The 20,694-nt window shown below is 45.8% G+C and overlaps 1 protein-coding gene across 1 annotated transcript in view; it reads left to right on the forward strand.

The window, feature by feature from the left end:
• The first annotated feature begins 11,194 nt into the window (after window positions 1-11,194).
• Dapk1 (death associated protein kinase 1) overlaps window positions 11,195-20,694 on the forward strand; it is a 156,011-nt gene continuing 146,511 nt past the window's right edge. The window contains exon 1 of the mRNA XM_035443025.1: window positions 11,195-11,256. Within this exon, the coding sequence (XP_035298916.1) occupies window positions 11,195-11,256 (62 nt within the window). The remainder of the gene's footprint in view (window positions 11,257-20,694) is intronic.

Below are 20,694 nucleotides of genomic sequence, written 5' to 3' on the forward strand. Positions count from 1 at the left end.
AGTAACCAATCGGAAGTTAGCTGGTGGTGCTATGCTTTACAAGTGCACAGCAATGACATGCAGAACATAGCAACCGTCCTGGATGGTCCTATGGGCCATAACAACCAGTTGACCAATCAACTCAGGGCAAGTCCTCCAAGCCTGGAGCCACACCAATCCTGAGCCTGTGCGTACCCCTAGACACTCCCCTTATGCTGTCCTATAAGATCTCTGTCCTGTGATTTCTCGGGATCTTTCCCTAGTCATCTGCCCTGGTGGATGGATGAAAGGCCTGAGCTAACATGGGGTTAGCTCATTAAACAACTGCAATAAAAGACTCATTGCTTTTGCATCGAAATGGGCCTCTTGGTGATTTGGGGATTCAGAATTTGGGCACAACGGTAGCAGCTCCTTCCCCAGAACTATGTCTGCCTGAATGCTGCCATACTCCCAGCTGCCATGATGGACTAAATCTCTGAAACTGTAAGCTGCCACCTCAATTAAATGTTCTCTTTTATAAGAGTTGCCATGGTCATGGTGTCCATTCACAGCAATAGAAACCGTAAGACACCCTTTACATAGTCTATCTGCGGACAGCTATGCTGCACCGGTTCCTTGAGGGCATTGAAGTTTTCCAATAGGAGTTCATCTTTGGTGGAGATCATTGCTAACCGCCTTGGCTCCCCTAAGGGAGTGGAGAGCAGTGGAGCAGGATAGGAAAGTTTCTTTTCCTTGAGACAAGGTTTCATGTAGCCAAACTTACTAAAAAGCTGAGATGACCTTGAACTTCTTTTACTTGTTTTCCTGCCTCCATTTCTGAAGTGCTGAGTCTGTGGTCATGCAGCACTGTACTTGATTAATGCAATGCTGCAGATTAAACCCAGGGCCTCATGCATGATAATAAGCGCTGTGGCACTTTGCATGAGAATGACCCCCATAGGCTCTGGTCCCCAGCTGCCAGCTGGTGGAGGTTTAGGACCTATGGCCTTGCTGGAGGAGGAGTCACTGGCTGCAGGCTTTGATGTTAAAATCCTGCCTCCATTTCCAGTCTGCTCCTCTTTACTTCCTGTTTGCTCTCCATACATCCTCTTGTAGACTGAAGACATGCACTCTCGCCAGCTCCTGCTTCCTGCTGCATGTTTCCCTGCCATGATGGACACCCATCTCTCTGGAACTGTCAGACAAACAATGCTTCTTTGGTAAATTACTTCTTCTGGTTACGATATTTTATCATGAAACAAAAAGTAACTCATGCAAAACACTACAATCCAGCTACATCCCAACTAGGCAACTTTCCTGATTTAGAAGATTCCAGTCCAAGTGTTAAGTAAACTTTTACTACTCAATTTTGTTTCAGAAGTAAGCCTGAGAACAAATTTTCATGCATTTTGTGATGGAGTAGTCATTGGAATAGGTGAGTTTCCATCAGTGTCACTTACTGAAATTTTTGTGTCTTGGGACAGCTCTTATCCTCTTGTGTGAACAGTCTCATGTTCTGGGAGCCCTGAGCATCACAAACCCAATGGGTCCAGGGCTGTGACATCATCTGCTCCTTCATGTGTAGGTGTACATTCAGGCGTGTTTGTTACAGGTACTGGTGTTTCTCAATCCTCACACCTGGAGGGTTGTTAGGGTTCTTGTTCACCACACTTCCAGATTCAACACCTGTTATCCCACAGGCTCATTTTTTTTTCAAAACTGCTCAGTTTTTTAGAGTTTTGTTATAGCCTTCATTATTGAAATCACATCAAACAATTATAAGTGAGGTTTTCAGATGACCTGGGAGAGGTCATTGTCTTTTTTTTTTTTTTTTTTTTTTTGTGGGGTCCTTTGCATTGTGTGTGTTTGTGTGTGTGTGTGTGTTTACCTACACATATGTATGCACACTATGTATGTGCCTGGTGTCTATGGCGATCAGAAGAGGGCATCACATCCCCTGTAACTGGCGTTATAGTTGTCATCTAGGTGCTGGGAACCAAACCAGGTCATCTGGAAGGTCAGCCAGTTCTTTTAACCACTGAGACATCTCTCCAACACATGGGATATTTATTATATTTAATAAGAAGAATTTGTAATTAAATTGAGGGAGGAACAGTGAAAGGAATTGAGATATTTTTATTTAACTTTTGGTCAAAAGAGTACATCCCAGTACAACAAGCAACAAGCGTTGGTGTGAACAGCAGACGTTTGGTGCGAGCCCTCCTGAGCTGTATTGAGGAATCTGAAGGACACTGCTTTGGAGAACTTTCCTAAGAAAGAAAGGCAAATGAGGTCACACTTTCCTGGACATATATTCAGTAAGTGGTCCATGCCAAGAACTTCAAAACTCTTCTAAGAATTTGGAAGGCAGCTTCCAAGCTCTTCAGGCCAACACAGCAACTAAATAATGGTTAATGTCTGTTTTATAAGCACACTATTCTATTTTCATATTTACTTAGTTATTCATGTTTTTGAGACAAAGTCTCATTACGTCTCCCATGCTGGTCTTGAATCACAAGGTAGCACAGATGGACTCCATGTAGAGTGATTCTAGTTGTGCATCACCAGGCTTTAGCACACTGTCTTAAAACTGTCCTTTTTTTTTTTTTTTTTTTTTTTTCCTTTTGATTTTTTGAGACCGGGTTTGCCTGTGTATCCCTGGCTGTCCTAGAACTCGCTCTGAAGATCATGCTGGCCTCCAACTCAGATAACCACCTGCCTCTGCCTTTGCGGGGGGGGGGGGGCTGGGATTAAAGGCGTGTGCACCACCACTAGCCATTATTAACTAGAACTTTCGTACAGTGAAGTCACCTTGTGCGTGACTTCATAGCTACAGCCATACCTGTCCCAATAAAGCACACAGTGATATGTACAGTGCAGTTGCGCGTCCTCGTTAGGCGTCATAGGGATTAACTGCTGATACTTGGTCACATGACACAGCAAAGAGTAGATGAGTAGCCGTTGTTGGGAGTGGTCAGAGCTGACTTCCTGAGGTGTGTGCGACAGGCAATGTCCTTACAGTCTTTCATCATTAAGTGTTATTTTAGAAATAAGGGAAATAGCCTCATATTTTATTATACACATGTACGCACGTCTGGATTTAGCCCCTAGGAGCAGAATGCAGCAGCTTTACGGGTGTGTGAGCCGAGTCCCTAGTCTGAGAATGTTGCATTGAAACCATCAATGATGTCAATGGTTTTTGCTCTCCTTGCAAATCTTCAAACTGACAGGAACTTCCAGGAAAATTCATGACCAGTTTGTCTTTTTTTTTTTTTTTTTTTAAAGCTATGTTTCTATAAATCCTGTGAAGTGCCATGAATGAGACTGTAAATTGAGTCACTGGCTTGAGTAACGAGCTTTCATTCCCTGAACTCTGCCGGGATGCCCAGAAGCGTCCGTCCGTTGAGATTGAATCTCTTGCAGTGTTTAATACCCATTCACACAAAAAGGAGAGATTTTGATGTGGACTGAAAATATTTTAACCATAATTTCTGCTGAAAGGAAAATAAATAGGAATCGATGGCATCAGGCCTGATGGCTCTAAAGAGATCCATTAGTCACCATAGAGGAGAAAAAGTAGAATCAATGGGTGTGTAGGGGGCAAGTAACTCTCTTCACTAAATCGACGGGGCTGTAAGTTCGAATTTTACATGTGAGTATGATTGGCGCCTCCAGGTCTAATGAGGGTATAAGGTGGAGTGCTTGTTTCTGGATCTCATTCGATGGTAAATGAAAATTAGAAACTGAGTGACAGGGAAGTAAGGGCATAGACATGCAGCAGGCAAAAGCCCACGAGGCCTTGACACTCGGAGCGCAAACCCCTAGGATAGAAGGGTGTGCCAGCCAGGAGGACCCTGTACAGGGTAGGGCCTGAGGGATGCTGGGAGAACCTGGCAGCTAGTCCTGCTTTGATGTGTTAAATAGGCGCCTCAGTTGAAATGCCTTCCTTGTTACATTAACCATCACCGTTCCGGAGACGTGAGATGATAGGCTCGAGTTGGGAAGTTTGAAGGGGAGGAGTGACACTTGGGCGGAACTTGAGCCAGGGAGGTGGTGTTGCCAAGACCTTCAGGTGTGAAGACACAAGAGGGAGTGAAAAGCCAAAACAATGTGGTAGAGGTGAGGACTTGCTTTGTGTGACCCTGGCTGAGGCAACCCTGCAAGCAGGTCTGGGAAATAACTTTTCTGACCTCATTTCCTCCCTGCTCTTTGACCTCAGGCCAAGGTTTCCCGTTGATCAGATCTGGTATCAACGCCAAAGATAAGGAAGTATTAAAACAGTCTTGTTCAGCTGGGAGGGTGGAGAAAGCTGGAAAGGCTGTGCCAGCTGGGGACTTGTGTTTAGCCAGCAGCATGTGGGTCTGTTCACATCTGCCACTCCAGACAGTCTGAGTGACCGGGCAGAGGGAGGAGACCCTGATGTCTGTGTGCATCCCCAGATGGAACACAATAGAGACTCAAGACTATGAATCGAATCAGTGAAGATGGTAACTCATGCTTGCTGGAGGGTTGTCCTGGTAAAATCGCCACATACTTTCTGGAACCTAGGGTTAGACCATAGGCACGACAACCTCAGTAATTGTAATTATTTATTTGTTTATTTTTGTTTTTTTGAGTCAGGGTTTCTCTGTGAAACAGTCCTGGCCATCCTGGAACTCACTCTGTAGACCAGGCTGTCTTTGAACTCAGAGATCTGCCTGCCTCTGCCTCCTGAATGCCGGATTAAAGGAGTGTGCCACTGAGGCCAGCAACCTCAGTAATGTTTAAGAAAAACTTCTTTCTTTTTGTTTTATGTGCCTAGGTGTTTTGTCTGTATGCATGTATGTTTGTACCCCATAAGTGTGGCCTGGTGTATTCAAAAGCCAGAAGAGAGCATCAAATTCTCTGGAACTGGAGTTACAGGTAGGTGTGAGCTGCCTGATGTGGGTGCTGGGAAGTGAGTTACAGCGCTTGTGATTCTGCTCTGGAAGAGCTGCAAGCCATCTCTGCAGTTCCAAGGAAAGCACCTTTAACAGTGAACCAAGGTGCAGGCATATTCTGCATGGAATCATTGTAAAATATCTGTTCTTTCTGGTTCTGGGTTACCTCACTCAGGATGGTTTCTTCTAGTTCTGTCCATTTGCCTGCAAATTTTAGGATGTCATTGTTTCTTACCATTGTGTAAATGTACCAATTTTTTTTTATCCACTCTTCAGTTGAGTGACACAGTTTGTTTCCAAGATCTGGCTATTACGAATAATGTTGCTATGAACATAGTTGAGCAAATGTCCTTGAGGTGTGAATTACCTCCTTTGGGTATGCCCAGAAGTGTATTGCAGTGTATTGAGGCAGGTCGATCCCTAATTTTCTGAGAAATGGCCATACTGATTTCCACAGAGGCTGTACAAGTTTGCACTCCCACCAGCAATGGAAGAGTGCTCCCCTTTCTCCACATCCTCTCCAGCATAAGCTGTCATTGGTGTTTTTGATCTTAGCCATTCTGATGGGTGTAAGATGGAATCTCAGAGTTGTTTTGATTTGCATTTTTCTGATGACTAAGGATGCTAAGCATTTCCTTAAGTGTCTTTCTGCCATTTGTGATCATTCTGTTGAGAATTCTCTGTTTAGGTCTGTACCCCATTTTTTAATTGGATTATTCAGTAGTTTGATGTCATGTTTCTTGAGTTCTTTGTATGTTTTGGTGATCAGCCCTCTATCAGATGTGGGGGTGGTGAAGATCTTTTCCCATTCTGTAGGGTCTTGTTGACCATGTTCTTTGCTTTACAGAAGCTTCTCAGTTTCAGGAGGTCCCATTTATTACTTGTTGCTCTCAGTGTATACGACACTGTGTTCTATTTAGGAAGTGGTCTTCTGTGTCTATGTGTTCAAGTGTATTTCCCTCTTTCTTTTCTATGAGATTAAATGTGGATGGATTTATATTGAGATCTTTGATCCATTTTGACTTGAGTTTTGTGCATGTTGATAGATATGGATCTATTTGCAGTTCTTTACATGTTGACAGCCAGTTGTACCAGCACCATTTGTTGAATATGCTTTCTTTTCTCCTTTTCATATTTTTAGCTTCTTTGTCAAAAAATCAGGTGTTCATAGGCATGTGGGTTGATATATAGTATGTCCTCATTCATAAGTGGATACCAGACATAAAGCAGACTGCAATCTGGGGTAACCAGTCTGCAATCCACAACCCCAGAGGAGCTGGAACCCTTTTCCAGAAACAGATGGAAGCAGATGCAGACATCTACAACTAACCATTGGGCCAAGCTCCTGGAGTACAACTGCAGTGAGCGTGGAGAGATAATATGAACAAAGGAGCCAAGACCATGATGGGGAAACCCACAGAATCAGCTGACCCGAGCTAGTGAGAGATCACTGACTCAGGCCTGACAAATGGAAAACCTGCATAAGACCAAACTAGACTCCCTTAATATAGGTGACAATGGTGTGACTGGGACAATATATGAGGCCACTGGCAGTGGGTCCAAGATCTAACTCTAATGCACAAACTGACTTAGTGGAGCCCATTCGATATGGAGAGATACCTTGCTCAGCCTAGACACAGAGGTGTGGGAGCGGAGAGGTGCCTTTGTCCTGCCTCAATGAGATGATAGGGCAGACTTAGTAGACTTCCTAGGGGAGGCCTTACCCTCTCCTAGGAGCAGATGGGAGGAGGTAGGGGGGGCTGGAGGAGAGGAGGGAAGGGAAACTGGGATTGGAATGTAAAAAATAAATTAATAAAAAGCAAAAAAAACATAAATAAATTGGTTCTTAGCTAGGATATGGTAGTGCAAGCCTTTAATCCCAGCACTCAGGAGGCAAGCACAGACTGATCTCTGTGAGTTTGAGGCTAACCTGGTCTACAAAGTTCCAGGACAGGCTCCAAAGCTACAGAGAAATCATGTCTCTAAAAACAAAACAAGCAAACAAAAATATCCTTTCTTGGTGCTGGAGAGATGGCTCAGTAGTTAAGAGCTCTGACTGCTCTTCCAGAGGACTTTGGCTCAGTTCCCAGCACCTTCATTCTGGCTCACAAACACCTGTAACTCCAGTTGCCGGGAATCCAATGCCTCCTTCTGGATTCCATGGGCACCAGGAATACACATGGTACATATAAATACTTGTATATAAAACATATGAATAAAGTAAAAATAAATATATCTTTTAAAAATGCCCATTCTTTTGGGGGGAAGTGGTGGTTTTGAGAGAGGATTTCTCTGTGTAGCCCTAGCTGTACTGGAACTTGCTCTGTAGACCAGGCTGGCCTTGAACTCACACATATCCACCTGCCTCTGCCTCCCAAGTGCTGGGACTAAAGGTGTGAGACACCATTGCTGGGCAAAAAATGTCCATTTTTGGTAAGACCAAAGTTTCATTATTAAAAACTAATCTGAAAGTGTCTTTCTTTGCTCTGATACTATCTTGCTAATTAAAACAAAAAAAGGAAGAAAAGAAAAATGTAAGTTTAAACCTTAACTTCAAACCTAACAAAACCCCAAGGCATTCATCTTCACATTCTCTGCTTTCATCAAATGAATAAATAAATAAATAAATGAATAAATAAATAAAACAACTTTCACTGGGTGCAACGAGTCCACTAGACTGTGCATACCTGGGTCCTTTCGTGACATCATAGAGGTGGCACATGTCTGGGTCCTTGAGTGACACTGTGGAGCTTAGCCCTCTTCCAACTCCCTATAAACAAGAAGTGAGTTTTTAATGTGATAAACCTCTAAGATTAGTTAGATTTTTATAGTAAATTGCTTTACTCAGATTAATGTGGCTAGGAAATTTTAGTCTGAAATCTATAGTATGGTTTACATTCCACCTCTGGGATTGCCATTGGCCTTAGTATGTGTTGTCATCAGTCATTTGTGTGGTTGTCCTTTGCAGCTTGAATCTCATAACATGAAGGTTCTTGTCTTCTATGAACAAGATGTGTCCCTTGGGGTTGTTTTTGCTTAGAATATTTCACAAAATCAATGCCAAATATTCTGATGTATTGTATAATACACACAGCTCTGATTCACAGTTTCTCTTGAGCAGGCCAGTCTATTATTGTCCCATATACACTGTTTTCTTTATTTTGTTCATTGTGTGTGTGTGTGTGTGTGTGTGTGTGTGTGTGTATGTGTGTGTGTGTATGTGTGTATGTGTGTGTGTATGTGTGTGTGTGTGTATGTGTGTGTGTGTGTGTGTGTGTGTGTGTGTGTGTGTATGTGTGTGTGTATGTGTGTGTGTATGTGTGTGTGTGTGTGTGTGTATGTGTGTGTGTGTATGTGTGTGTGTGTATGTGTGTGTGTGTATGTGTGTGTGTATGTGTGTGTGTGTGTATGTGTGTGTGTGTGTGTGTGTGTGTGTGTGTGTATGTGTGTGTGTGTGTGTGTATGTGTGTGTGTGTGTGTGTGTGTGTGTGTGTGTGTAGTTCAGAGGACTACTTCATACAGTTACTTCTGTCCTTTTACTGTGGGTTTTGAGGATCATACTCAACTTGTCCCCATTTTATAGATGATGAGACAGACTAAGAAAATTAACTATAAACTGGAAAACTCAATTTATATATAATTGTGTAAAAAGACTCAGTGATAGAATAATTTTTCCACCCTTGACCTTAGTGTGTTTCAAGGTTACACTTCCTTTGTTGTATTTTTTTTTCTAATTCCTCTAGCTTTTCCTGATTTTCTTATCTGGTGATCTAGTGCTGCACAATAAATCTCCCCACAATAATGCCTCACGGGACTTGAGCTAGAAGCTCTTTGCTGTCCAGTGGTGGGGTGGGTGGAGCCAAGTGGCTCCTTGGCTTTCTCTGCTTTTATCTCTTCAAATGGCTGTTCCAGAGGAAACTCAGTGAAAGACCATAGAATGAGGAGAGAGAGAGAGAGAGAGAGAGAGAGAGAGAGAGAGAGAGAGCGCTAATATTGGGAAGAAACCACCCAGTGTGGCTACTACCCCCAGATTTTTCTTAGAAACAAGAAGCCAGAAGGGAGAGAGGGGTGAGGCCAGTCTTCAAGGGGAGGAGCATTAAACTCTACATTTTGAGGAAAGCCAAAGACTTTACAGACATTGTTTCAAGCTACCACAGTCCCCTTTTCTAAAACATTTTTCCTGAATTAACGGAGATCCAGGTAAGCAATTTCATCTAAGCTTGTGCATCGGATAGACGGCCTCACCAACATTAGATGAAAATTTATAAATCTAAATTCCACCCTGCTTTTTCACGACACCAGAAAAAACCTCTTGTGATCAGCCAGCCCTAGTGGCCCCAAGTAGATCCAAGCCTTGGAAAATAAATTTGTTTTTGTGGGAAATCAGCCATCCATAAACACTTTCCAAGTTTCTTCCAAACACCCATGTTTTTCATTTTTCCAACAGATGTATTCATTTTCCTGTTTCCAAAATGAACCACCCCCACCCCCACCCCCTTTTTTGGTTGCTGTCATTATTCTTATTGCATTTCTCAAGATCCTTTTGTATCGACTCTCAGATCCACCACTTAAGTCAATATTACCTCCTCATTCTTTTATAATGCCTGCTGGCCTCTTTCTGGGGGCCATTAAGAATATCTTCACTTTTGAGACATGTACTCCAGGCTAGCCTCCAACTTGCTATGTACCTGAGGCTGGCCTTAGGCTCCCGATTTTCCTGCCTCCACCATTCAAGTGCTGGAATTGCAGGTGTGTGCTACCACTCCTAGCTGGGGAAATATTTAAGATTAGGATCTGATACCTGGCCCGAGGAACATTCTTTTGTTTTGCTTTGTTCTTTTAGGCCCAAGCCTCCACAGTTGAAAATATCTGATGAATCAGTTTGAGCAGTGGTGTGGGTTCAAGGAGGAGTTTTGGCAGTTCTAGAAGTCACATAGAATCCCCGGTTGGAACTCTCCTCAGCTGGGAGTACTGTGAGAGACTTATTGGAAAATGGATGGACACCGATTTCACGGGTAGACCTGGAGTCTCTTGGCCGGTCCTCAGCAATCTAGTGAAAGACACGTGGGTACTGTTGTGACAGTTAAAAAAAAAAAAGACAGTGTAATTGATTTTTAATAAAGTTTTATTTAACCTGGTAGAGCCAAAGCACCATCGTTTGGACATGTACCTAATATATAAAAAAAAAATATGTCTACGGCGTTTTTCATTCGTATTTTCATACTGTCTTAGACTCTGGTGTGTATTGTACGCTTAACGTAGTTCAAGCAGGACTTGCTGTTTCAACCGAGCGACCGCTGATAGGACTGAAAGGACTCTCAAGCTTTGTCGGATTTCTAATATCTCAGCCTTTTCCGTTGTGGATCGCATGCCTTGCCTTCATCCTGGCTCAAAACACCTGTCACGGAGACGCACCCTCTGACGAGGCCTCTGTCGGTTTTGTTGTCAACACAGAAGAATAGAGCAACCTCATTTATAAGCTATTTGTTTGCTCGTTTCCATAAGGGTGTGGGAGTCTCCAGGGCAGGACTATATTGATTTATTTTTTTTAAAACCTGGTGTGTGTGTGTGTGTGTGTGTGTGTGTGTGTTACGGCACGGAGCACACCGCCTGGCCTACGCGGGTCGTTGGGTTCACAGTTTGGGAACGAAAGCCTCGGATTTCTTCGAAGCGGGCGGCAGAGGGCAGCCGGGCGCTAAGTCACAGGTGGGGCGCGCGCTCGGTGCGGGCGAGTGGGTGTGTGCGGGGTGCGCGCGGCGGGGCGGGAGCGCGGAGCCGGGAGGAGCCGCGAGCCCAGCGGAGGAAGAGGACAGGGAGGAGGTGCTGCTGGCTGCGTCCCGAGGCTAGGAGCGCCTGGGACTGGGACCCGCCACGGGGCGCAGGGCGCTGCGGGGCCGGGTGAGTGGCCGGCTCAGGCAGCGAGAAGAGCGGGAGGGCGGCCCCGGCGCGGGGGAACAGGTGGCCCGGCCGAGCGCTTTGTGTCTCTTCCCTCCGCTGTCCCCGCGTAGTCCGGAGGCGGAGGCAGGAGCCCGGGAGCGGCAGGCACCGGGCTGGGGCGCGGCGTTGTGGGGCGCGGGGGTCCCCCAGCCTGGGCTTAACAAAGGGCGCGTGGCCCCAGCCCGCGGGAGGCCTGGAGATCGGGGCCGAGCCCCGAGCCCCCAGTTTCCTTGAGGTTTGCGGTTCCATTCTTCTCCCCATTTCTTTCAGAGGTCTGCGGCTTGGTGCATGAGGGGCCCGCAGCGGCGCGGCGGCGGTGGGGATGGTTCGGGCCGCGGAGCCGGAGTGGCCTGGGCTCTGGTGAGGCGTGACAGTCTATCATGACTGTGTTCAGGCAGGAAAACGTGGACGACTACTACGACACCGGCGAGGAACTGGGCAGGTACCAGGAGTGGGGGGCGGAAGCGCGCGGTGTGGGGGGCAGTGCGCGGTAAACAGACTCTGCGTAAGCCAGGCATGCCTCTGGCCCTTCTCTGGGATGTGCGGATGGTAGAGGAAGCAGTACCTAACGCGCGAAGGCCAGGGACCTGGAATAAACTGCCTGATCCGAGGGGTGGAGAGGCAGTCCACAGTGCATTTACTGCGTACGGAGAGTGTGGTCAGAGCCCCTGGACCTGAACAGACCTCATTGTGCGCACGAACTCCGGCGAGCCTCTCCCTTCGGAGACAATGAGGCAAAGGCTGAGACTCCAACTGCAACTGGAGGGACCGCCTCTGTGTGATTTAGGCAGAGTACACGTTAATTAATGGGCGTTTAAAATTTTAACACTCACCCCTTGTGCTGAATTTTCAGAGCAACACCAGCCAGGACAGCTAGGTAGGTGTGGGACTTGCCAGATGTTGGCCTCGGATTTTGAAACTTAGTCCATCCAGGAATTTGATTCTTAGCTTGGTAGTGGTGTCTTCGGTGTCATCTATGGCAGCTGTCTATATTCAGAGCCTACCAACACTCTGTAGGAGCTGTGATGCTGAGCAGAGTGTGTTAGTGTCCAGGTACACAAAGATTTCTCTGGCAGCATTTTGTGACTGCTGGGTGACTTTTTTTTTTTTTATCAGTCCACCGACTTTATTCATCTCTGCTTTATGTGAGCAAATAGCCCAGTGTTCATACTATGTTTAAAATTTGGCGTGTGGCGTTTGTATGTTGGCATTGTGACTACAGCAGCAAAAGGATTTATAAACATTTATAAACAAACATAGTTGAAGTTACCATAGTGTGTGTACTGAAATTTGTATTTTTCCATATATACCCAAATGACCTCATACCAAGATTTTTTTTCTTCCTGGAAAGGAAATTAAAAAAAAAAAAGACCCACACCCTCTATTACCTAATAGGATTTTGGAAGACACCTAACTAAAACTTTAAAATAATTCAGATAGCCCAGGAATGAAAAAGATCAGTGCAGGCTTGAGGCATCTTTGAAGCCTGTGCCTAGGGAGAGAATACTGCTATCTTAAATCCTAATGACTGACTGAAAGACAGGGTTCTGAAAGATCATATTTCATGGATATGGTTTAAATTGAGGTTGAGAATGTGCAGTTGAAGTACTTGGCTTAACTGGAATTTAACCACTTTCCCCCTATGGTTCACAGCAAGATGAGTGTGTGGGATTTTCCCAGGGGGTTAGAAAATAAAAAGGGTGAAAAGAAAATTGATTCCATTTCTGTAAGATTGCCAGGTTCTATAAATTATCTTGCAAAAGGAGATGGTAAAAAATGAGGTGAGATGATTGTTTTGTGAATAAAATATATTGATTGACTTTGTTTCCCTTAAGATCCTTTTATGGAATTAGGTGTTAAGCGAAAGGAGGTGGGAGGGGTGCCAGTGGTTAGCAAACGGATTTTATGTCTTCATTGCCTGGGTGTGATGACAAGGGAGTTTTGCTCATTTGTCACTGATGTTTTGCTTTGATTTTTTTTGCCCTGTCTACATTTCTGTGTATAACTGTTCTCTTCTGCATGCAAGACTAGATGATGAAGTGTTTACTAAATAATTTATGTGACCTAGGAACTTTGAAGAAGCTCTCTGAAGAAGTTGGGAGTTGGGTGATTTCAGAAAGAAAACATGCAGACACAGCTGTTGTGATAGGTGGTCTTGTTGTTGCTAAAAGATGAAGCATGCAGTTGGCTTTGTCTAAGAATCTTCAGGGCCCTGTGGTTTTATGTCTGTCTTGGGCATCATCACTTCTGCCAAAGAAGCTTTGATATACGGTGCACAGGTGAAGTCTCTGGAAGACTTGGAGTTGAGGGGGCTCAAGGCAGAGTAATGGAAACAGGCAGGTATGTGGCCTGAATGGAGGGTGATGCTAAGCCCTGAGCTGTGAGCCACTAAAAGAGTCTAAGTAGACCAACATTCAGAGTTTAAAACTTTATTTAGTTTGTCTATGGGCCTGTGTATCTGCCACGTAAGTGCAGGTGATCATGGAGGCAAGAGGAGGGTATTGGATTCTCTGGAGCTGGAGTTACAGGCAGTTAGGAGGCATCTGATGTGGGTGCTGGACTCATGTCCTCTGGAAGAGCAGCAGGCACTCAACCGCTGAGCTGTCTCTCTAGCCCCATCTATGTTTATATAGTAATTATTAAATATGGCTGTTCATCTCATAATTGCACCAAGAATATCCTCATCTAGAAGAGAAAGGATGAGTTTTAGGAAAGTAGAACACACCATTATTATTTTTCTTGGGAAAAATTCAAAAGTCTGACTTTTGAATGTGTGTGCATACGTCTTCTGTGTATTGCCCAAGACTGTAGAACTAACTTCCTGTTGACTGCTAAGAACTTTAAAACTACCATGTTTTTTTGCAGGAGTGAGTGACAGATGACACCAACCAATGGACAGATAGCCTAGACCAAAGCTTGGCTTTGCAATTTGGTGGCTTTATGACTTCCAGGTCATAACTGATAAACCTAGTGCTTATTTCATAGAAGTTGTGAAAATCAAATCACTTAAGGTGTGGGGATGGTTTATAAGGCTTAAACAAGAACATATTATCAATAGGACTGACCACAACAGATAGGTGTCTGAGACAGGCTGATAGCTTGATGGACCACTTGGGAAGAGGAGGGGCCACCATGTGAAAAGGGTCCTGGTGGAGACCATTGCTACCATTGACCATCGCTGGCCTCTTTGATTTAGACTAATGTAGCTGTAGGCTGGAGCACAGTCCTCCAAGCAGAAGCACAGGAACCATTGTCTTTAGGAGATTTTGGTGCCCTTCAGGCTATCTTGAGAAGGTAGTATAGCATTTCTCCCCCTTTCCTGGGAGGCTGAACACAGAGCTCCTTCCATGGCATTTGGTGCTCTCCAGGAGGAGTTTAGGTAAGAGAACAGAGTGCTCTTTCCATGGTGTGCGGTGCTCCCCAAGAGGATTTCTGATGAGAGAACAGAGTGCTCCTTCCATGGTCTGCGATGTTACCCAAGAGGAGTTCTGATGAGAGAATGCAGTGCTCCTTCCATGGTGTTTGGTGCTCCCCAAGAGGAGTTCTGATGAGAACAGAGTGCTCCTTCCATGGTGTGTAGTGCTCCCCAAAAGGCGTTCTAATGAGAGCATCTTTTCAGGGCTGTTATGCCAGCTTGTTTTAATAGTGTACCCTGGCTGCTTCTCTCAGCTGGGGCTTTGGGTAGCTGCTTGTGGGTTTTCCCACCACTGGCCCTTGTTATACTCTTGGCCATCAGTGAGCTTGGCCTGTGAGTTTACAGAGCACCTCCTTGTCCACTGCTTTGCTGAGGAACTAGCTGTGTCTTCTGTCTCATGGTCTGACCTTACTCGGTCTGACTGAGGCCCACTTCCTTGGTAACTCCTTTATGATGATTTTAAAGAGAGTTATTATTATTTTTATTTTGTGTGTATATGCATGCATGTACACCGGTGTGTTTGCAGGTGTGTGTGTGTGCAGGTGTGCTCACCTGTGCACATGTGTGGAGTCCAGAAGAGAGCATCAGGTCCCTTCCTTTGTCATTGCCTGCCTATCCCTTTAAGGCAGGCTCTTTCTTTCCCTGAACCTGGGCTCACATTTTCTTAGGTAAGCTAGCAGCCAGCAAGGCTCAGCTATTTTCTTCCTCCACTTTTCTCTTCAGAGCTGGGGTGGCAGGAATGTGTGGGATGCCTGACTTGTTGTATGAGTGCTGGGATTTCAACTCTCAGTCAGTCCCCTGCATTACACAGCAAGCACTCCTAAGCCCAGAGGCATCTCTGCAGCCACTCCATGGTTACAGGAGCCAGATGGATGACTTGTCTGCAGGGTCAGGTCCCTTGGGTTTTAAAACACTGTTCACCTTGATTCTTGCAGCTTGCTTGGGAGTTCTTTCTAGGTGTGCCTTGTGGTCTGGTGTCTCTGTGGTCCTTTCTCTACAGGGTGTGTTGTGTGTTGAGACACAAAGCCAGGGCATCCATGAACAAACTGACTCCAAGCTACCAGAGCAATTAAAGAGTAGATGGTGGTTTCGGGTGTTGCTGTTAATGCAGAGTGGACTTACCTTGGTGCACCACTTAGGACACCTTCATTTATAGGGTCATAGGTGAATTAGAGACAATGGCCATGGATTTCTGACACATAGTCATTGCCTAACATCCATTTAATAACCTTTTTTCTATCATGGCAGGCATCACCCTGTACAGTAATAATAGTCTGATTGATTTCCCAGGGAGCAGTGACCTTGGTCTTTCTCACCATGTTTTCATTTTTAGTGCCAAGTTAGATGCATGGTATTTGGTAGGTGCCCAGCAAATGTGTGGTGATGGACTGAATGGGTCCTTGAGAGAAGTATAGATGTGGGCCTTGAGAAAGTGGTGACTGTGATGAAGATAGCCACCGAAGATGTCAAAGCTACAGCTCCTGGGGGTGAAGCCTTCACATTTGCCTTCCTGCCACCCAACACCGAGGAGCATGGCTGCCCAGATTTCCAAGAGTGGGACCAGTTTTAAGCAAAACGAATGGAGTGGAGCGTTAAGTATTTCACATTGGCTTGGATGGTGGTTAGAGGCTTATAATTCAGATTCATTACCTTCCCCATTTGGCATAAAATCCATAGGTATTTTAATTGAAAATAAGAAATAGCAGGAAGGCAGGCATGAGTCTGGCGGTGTTAGTGAAGGAGTTTGGCGGTGGAAGGTTTGTGTTCTGACTTAGGTTGAATGTGGACAGCAGCAGAGGGGGTTTGGAGCTGACTTTTTGGGCCTGCAGGCATGCCTTTCCATTCTGGCCTTGTGTCTTATCTTGCCTCTAAGGAACCTGAAGGGTCGGTTGTGTTGACATGCCCCAGGAAAACCAAGAAAACTGTGAATGCAGAGGGGTGCTCATATCCATTCCAGGAGCTAAGTACATTTCACTAGGAGAGTATCCTTTGCCTCCCAGAAGTTGTCACTCCTTGAAGGCAGGGGCCATTTCCCTCCAGGTCAGGTGGGGAGAGGTGGGTGAGTGCATGGGCAGGCAGTCATAGAGCCCACTGCAAGACACCTCCTTAGATGATGGGGGGGGTGCAGGGTGACAAAGCCAGGGCTATATTGACTGACTCAGCAGGAAATGTATCCTTAATTCTGAGCCAGTTGCTGTGTATGCCCAACCTAAATATGATGTCAGTAGAGATGCATTTCTGATCACAAGACACAGGGGACCATGTCCTGACAGGAGGGAGGTGACTTCCCTTGGCGCTAGGCAACCTGAGGCCTTGGGGATGATAGCCTGGAGGAAGCCAGCATCCTCTCTGCTGTTCAGGGTTTAGTCATTGGGGCTTTCCCAAGACAGCTGGTTAGTAGGTGACAAGAAGTCAACTAAGGACCACGACTCAGACTGAGCTGTGGTCTATAATGTTTAGGCTGTGGCAATTCCTCCCTTCCCCGAACCAAATCAAATGGTGTTCAGGTTGAACATCTCTGCATGTCCATGCACCCTGGTGGACGTGATACAGAGGATAGTTGAGAATCGCTTATGGCTTCTTTTGGCCTTCCTGGGACAGAACACTTGAAACAAACACCCCAGGGTCTCATGGTTTTGCAAGTTTCAGCCCACCACAGCGGGGAAGGCATGGCAGAGAATGTCAGTGCATGGCGTCAAGGAAAGCGTGCTAGCCCTGACAGGTAGTGGTGGACCCAGGAAGCAGAGGACTGGGCTGCAGCTAGAGGTCAGGCCATGCAGCCTTAAAGTCCCACTTTGGGTGACGTACTCCCTTCAGTTAGGCCCTACCTACCTCCCCAAAGTTCTTCAGCCTCAAACCATCACAGCATCCACTTCATGGAAGGATTTCATAGAAACCTACCGCAGCTGGCAGCAGCTGCTGCCCTTCTGAGTGTGAGTGCTCCCTCAGGTCTTAGGGGTGCTCCCACCAGCTCACCTCCCCCTTGTGGCTTGTGCCCTGCAGTGAGCACACGATGTAATACTTAGTTTAGTCCCAAAACTTAATAGAATTTACATGTTGTATTTAACTTGTTAGCACTGAATGTGGAAGGCTCATGGTCATTCTAGCTCAGGATTGGTGTGTGATCACTTGGGATTTTACAGGGAACGTGAAGTTCAGTTCACTTGTTTTGGTTTTCTGGGATAACTCAGCAGAGGAAAGTGCAGCCTCCAAGGAGATTCCATAGCCATGCATTATTAGTAGCAAGTCTTCATAGAATGCCAAGAAAATGGCCCTTAAGTACCCTGTTAGGATACGGTAGAGAAAAGAAAGTTAGCGTTTGATTTTCTGTCCTACTACTACAATAAATAATAATAATGTAAGTTTAAATAATAATGTAAGTAACAACCTTCCCTGACTTGCATCCTTCCTTAGGACAAACAAAAGGCGTGGCTCCTGTAACCCCAGTGCTGTGCTGAGGGAGGCAGGGTCTCTGGGAATATGGGAGACACTGATGGAGCAGACACCCAGTGTCCTTCTCTGGCCTCCATGAAAGCTCAAGCAGGCACACACCTTTGTGCATGCATCAGGCATACACCCTCCCTTACCTTAGGCTGTTTGTGTAATTTGTCAATGAAACAAATGAATTTTATGTTTAGATTTCTTCACTGACTGAGCTAGATCTTTCTGTATATGTAACTCCTTTAAAATCTGAAAAGAAGAAACAGAAAAAAGAAATCCTAAACACCTAGGGTCCTAGTCATTTTGGAAAAGGGCCATTCAAACTCTATATTTTCACTTGCAAGAATGAACAGATTTCAGATTTCCACTTTTAAATATTTGCCAGTAGTTTATTTTCCTACATTTAAACTGTATAACGTGTGTGTGTGTGTGTGTGTGTGTGTGTGTGTGTGTGTGTGTGTGTGTATGTTTCCTTTTGTGCAGTACTGGAGATTGAATCCTGGGCCTCAGGCTATTCCACCAAGCAACACCCCCAACCTACCTTTAGCTTTTGCTTTTTGGTGTATGCGAATGCACACCTGTGCATGCTTAAGTGGAAGTAGGTACATGAGTGTGTGCTTCTTGTGGAGGTCACAGGTCATCCTTCAGTGACTGTCCACTGTGTTCTTTGAGATAGTATCTCTCACAGGGACCTGCCGATGATGGCTTACACTGATTAAGCTGGCTTGGGATCCATCCACATGTCCCTACCTTCCCAGCACTCGTTGTGCTAAGTCTACTACCATGCTTGACTGGGTGCTAGGGACTAAAGTCAAGTCTTTGTGCTTGTGTGGTGAGCACTTTACTGAGCAATCTTCCCAAACCCCATCTTTTACTTTTTTTAAACTTAAGACAGAGTCTCACTCTGTATTTCTGGCTGCCCTGCAACTCACTTTGTAGACCGGGATAAACTCAAACTGCTTGCCTCTGCTTCCTGACTGCTAGGTTAAAGGTGTGTACCACAAACCCAGCCATGTCTTTTGCTTTTCAGTATAAAATTGTCCAGAGTGTTTTAGACATCATGACAATCCCCTCTGCCTGGCCTGCAGTGTAGGATTTTCTGGTTGAAAAAGTTGAAAGAGAATGAATAGTCAGTGTTATTCTTTTGTCCCATCCTGAGGAGGGTTGGAGTTTTCCCCAAGCTTCCTATCTATCTGCTTAGCAACTCCGAGGTCTGTCTGTGGCCCAGCCACACAGAAGCAAGGGTTTGTACCATTTAAGCAGTGGAAGAAAAAGTAAGTAGCGAGCTCTGGTGGGGAGATGGGCGAAAAGGTCATTGGTATCGGCTCAGTTCTGATGCCATCCAACTTTGAGAGGGTCTCTGCTGTGTTGTCACCCCCCCATGTCCAGCTCTCCCTCCCCCATCTACAGCTCGTCCTCCCCCCCCAGTGCAGCTCTCCCCTCCCCTTTTTTGTTGTCTGTTTCTGAGAGAGGGAAGGAGTTAAAGCTGCTGCTTTACAGGAGCGCTGTAGGTGCAGAAGCTGTGTGCATCCTGTAGAAGACAGACTCAACAGATGAAGGCTAAAGTTAGAGATGAACTCACATGTGGTGCACAGAGAGGCTGCCCTAGAAATCTGGTGAGCCGGCAGGTACCATCTCTGATTGAACTTCCCTGGTCTGAAAATGTGAGATCTGGTGTGTTCAGGAATCCCAGCTATTTGACAATGGACACTATGCTCAAAGTGTTATTTTGGATTTGCACTCGAAGAAAGCTTAATTGCTGAGTCCATCAGATATCCAAAGTCTAACAAAGCTATGACGTCTGGTACACTTCCAGTCCCAGGTATCACAGATAAGGGACACTCAACTTGTAATATTTTATTGCTCCATGTACCAGATGGAAAGCATCCTGCCAGAAGATTGCTCTGTACATCTGGGATAGGATGTAGAAGCTGTTTGGGCTAAAGAGGTGAGTCAGTTGATGAAATGTTTGCTGTGTAAGCATGAGGACCTGAGTTTAGATCCCCAACACCCAGGTAGAAACTGGGTGAGACAGCAGGTGTGTGCCTGTAATTCCAGCACTGGGGAGTTGGAAATGTTAAGATCCTTGGGGCTTGCTGGCCAGGTAGTCTAGCAGAACCAGTGAGCCTCAGGTTAGTGAGAGACCCTGTCTCATAAATAAATGGAGAGAGCAGTTGAGGGATATTCCTAGTGTCCATCTCAGATCTCAGGCCTCCACATGCAGGTACACCTGTAAACATGCATGCAAACATGTGCACATTATATGTGCAAGCATGGTGTACACACCACACACACACACACACACACACACACACACACACACATTCTTTATAAGGTATTGCCTCTCAGAATGTGTACTGTCAGCCATGGTGGACACTCTGGGCTCTGTGGTTCTTGTGTTTTCAGATAACCAATGGGATGATTTCGAGGAGTCCGTTCCTCTCCCATCTGCCTCTTGCTGCCCAGTGTGTCTCAGAATGGGGGGGCTGACTAACTGTCAGTCACTTTTGGGTCTGTTTGTATTTCTGGGGCCTCTTCTTACTTCCTCATTGCCTACTCAGGTTCGGTCTCAGCTCCTGGTGGCTGTGGCAGGGGCCCCTTTCTTCATCTTTGCTTATTCCTGTGTCCTCTACTTCTTTCTGCCCCTTTGGCTTAGCCTGCTGGGTGGGTTCTGAGCCTTTTTCTGCGTGGGTCTGTCCGCCCTGTGCTGCCTGTCTCTCCTCTGGGGTGGTGCCTTTGTGGTGTGCTGCTGGTTCTTGGAGTATCTCTGAGACAGCTGGCTGGGCATTGAAAGCTGGCCTCTGGAGGCAGAGCTTAAGGAACAGGGTCACCAATCCACCCAGGCCACAGGAAGAAATAACTGGAGTCACTTTAGGGCCAGGAGGGTCTGCTAAGAAGGGAAGGGCTAAGACAGGCAACCATGTATGAGGGAGCCAAGAGGAAGAAGAGGAGGAGGAGGAGGAGGAGGAGGAGGAGGAGGAGGAGGAGGAGGAGGAGAAGGAGGAGGAGGGAGAGGGGGAGGAA

The sequence above is a fragment of the Cricetulus griseus genome, chromosome 3, assembly GCF_003668045.3.
Source record: "Cricetulus griseus strain 17A/GY chromosome 3, alternate assembly CriGri-PICRH-1.0, whole genome shotgun sequence".
NCBI classification, from domain to species: domain Eukaryota; kingdom Metazoa; phylum Chordata; class Mammalia; order Rodentia; family Cricetidae; genus Cricetulus; species Cricetulus griseus.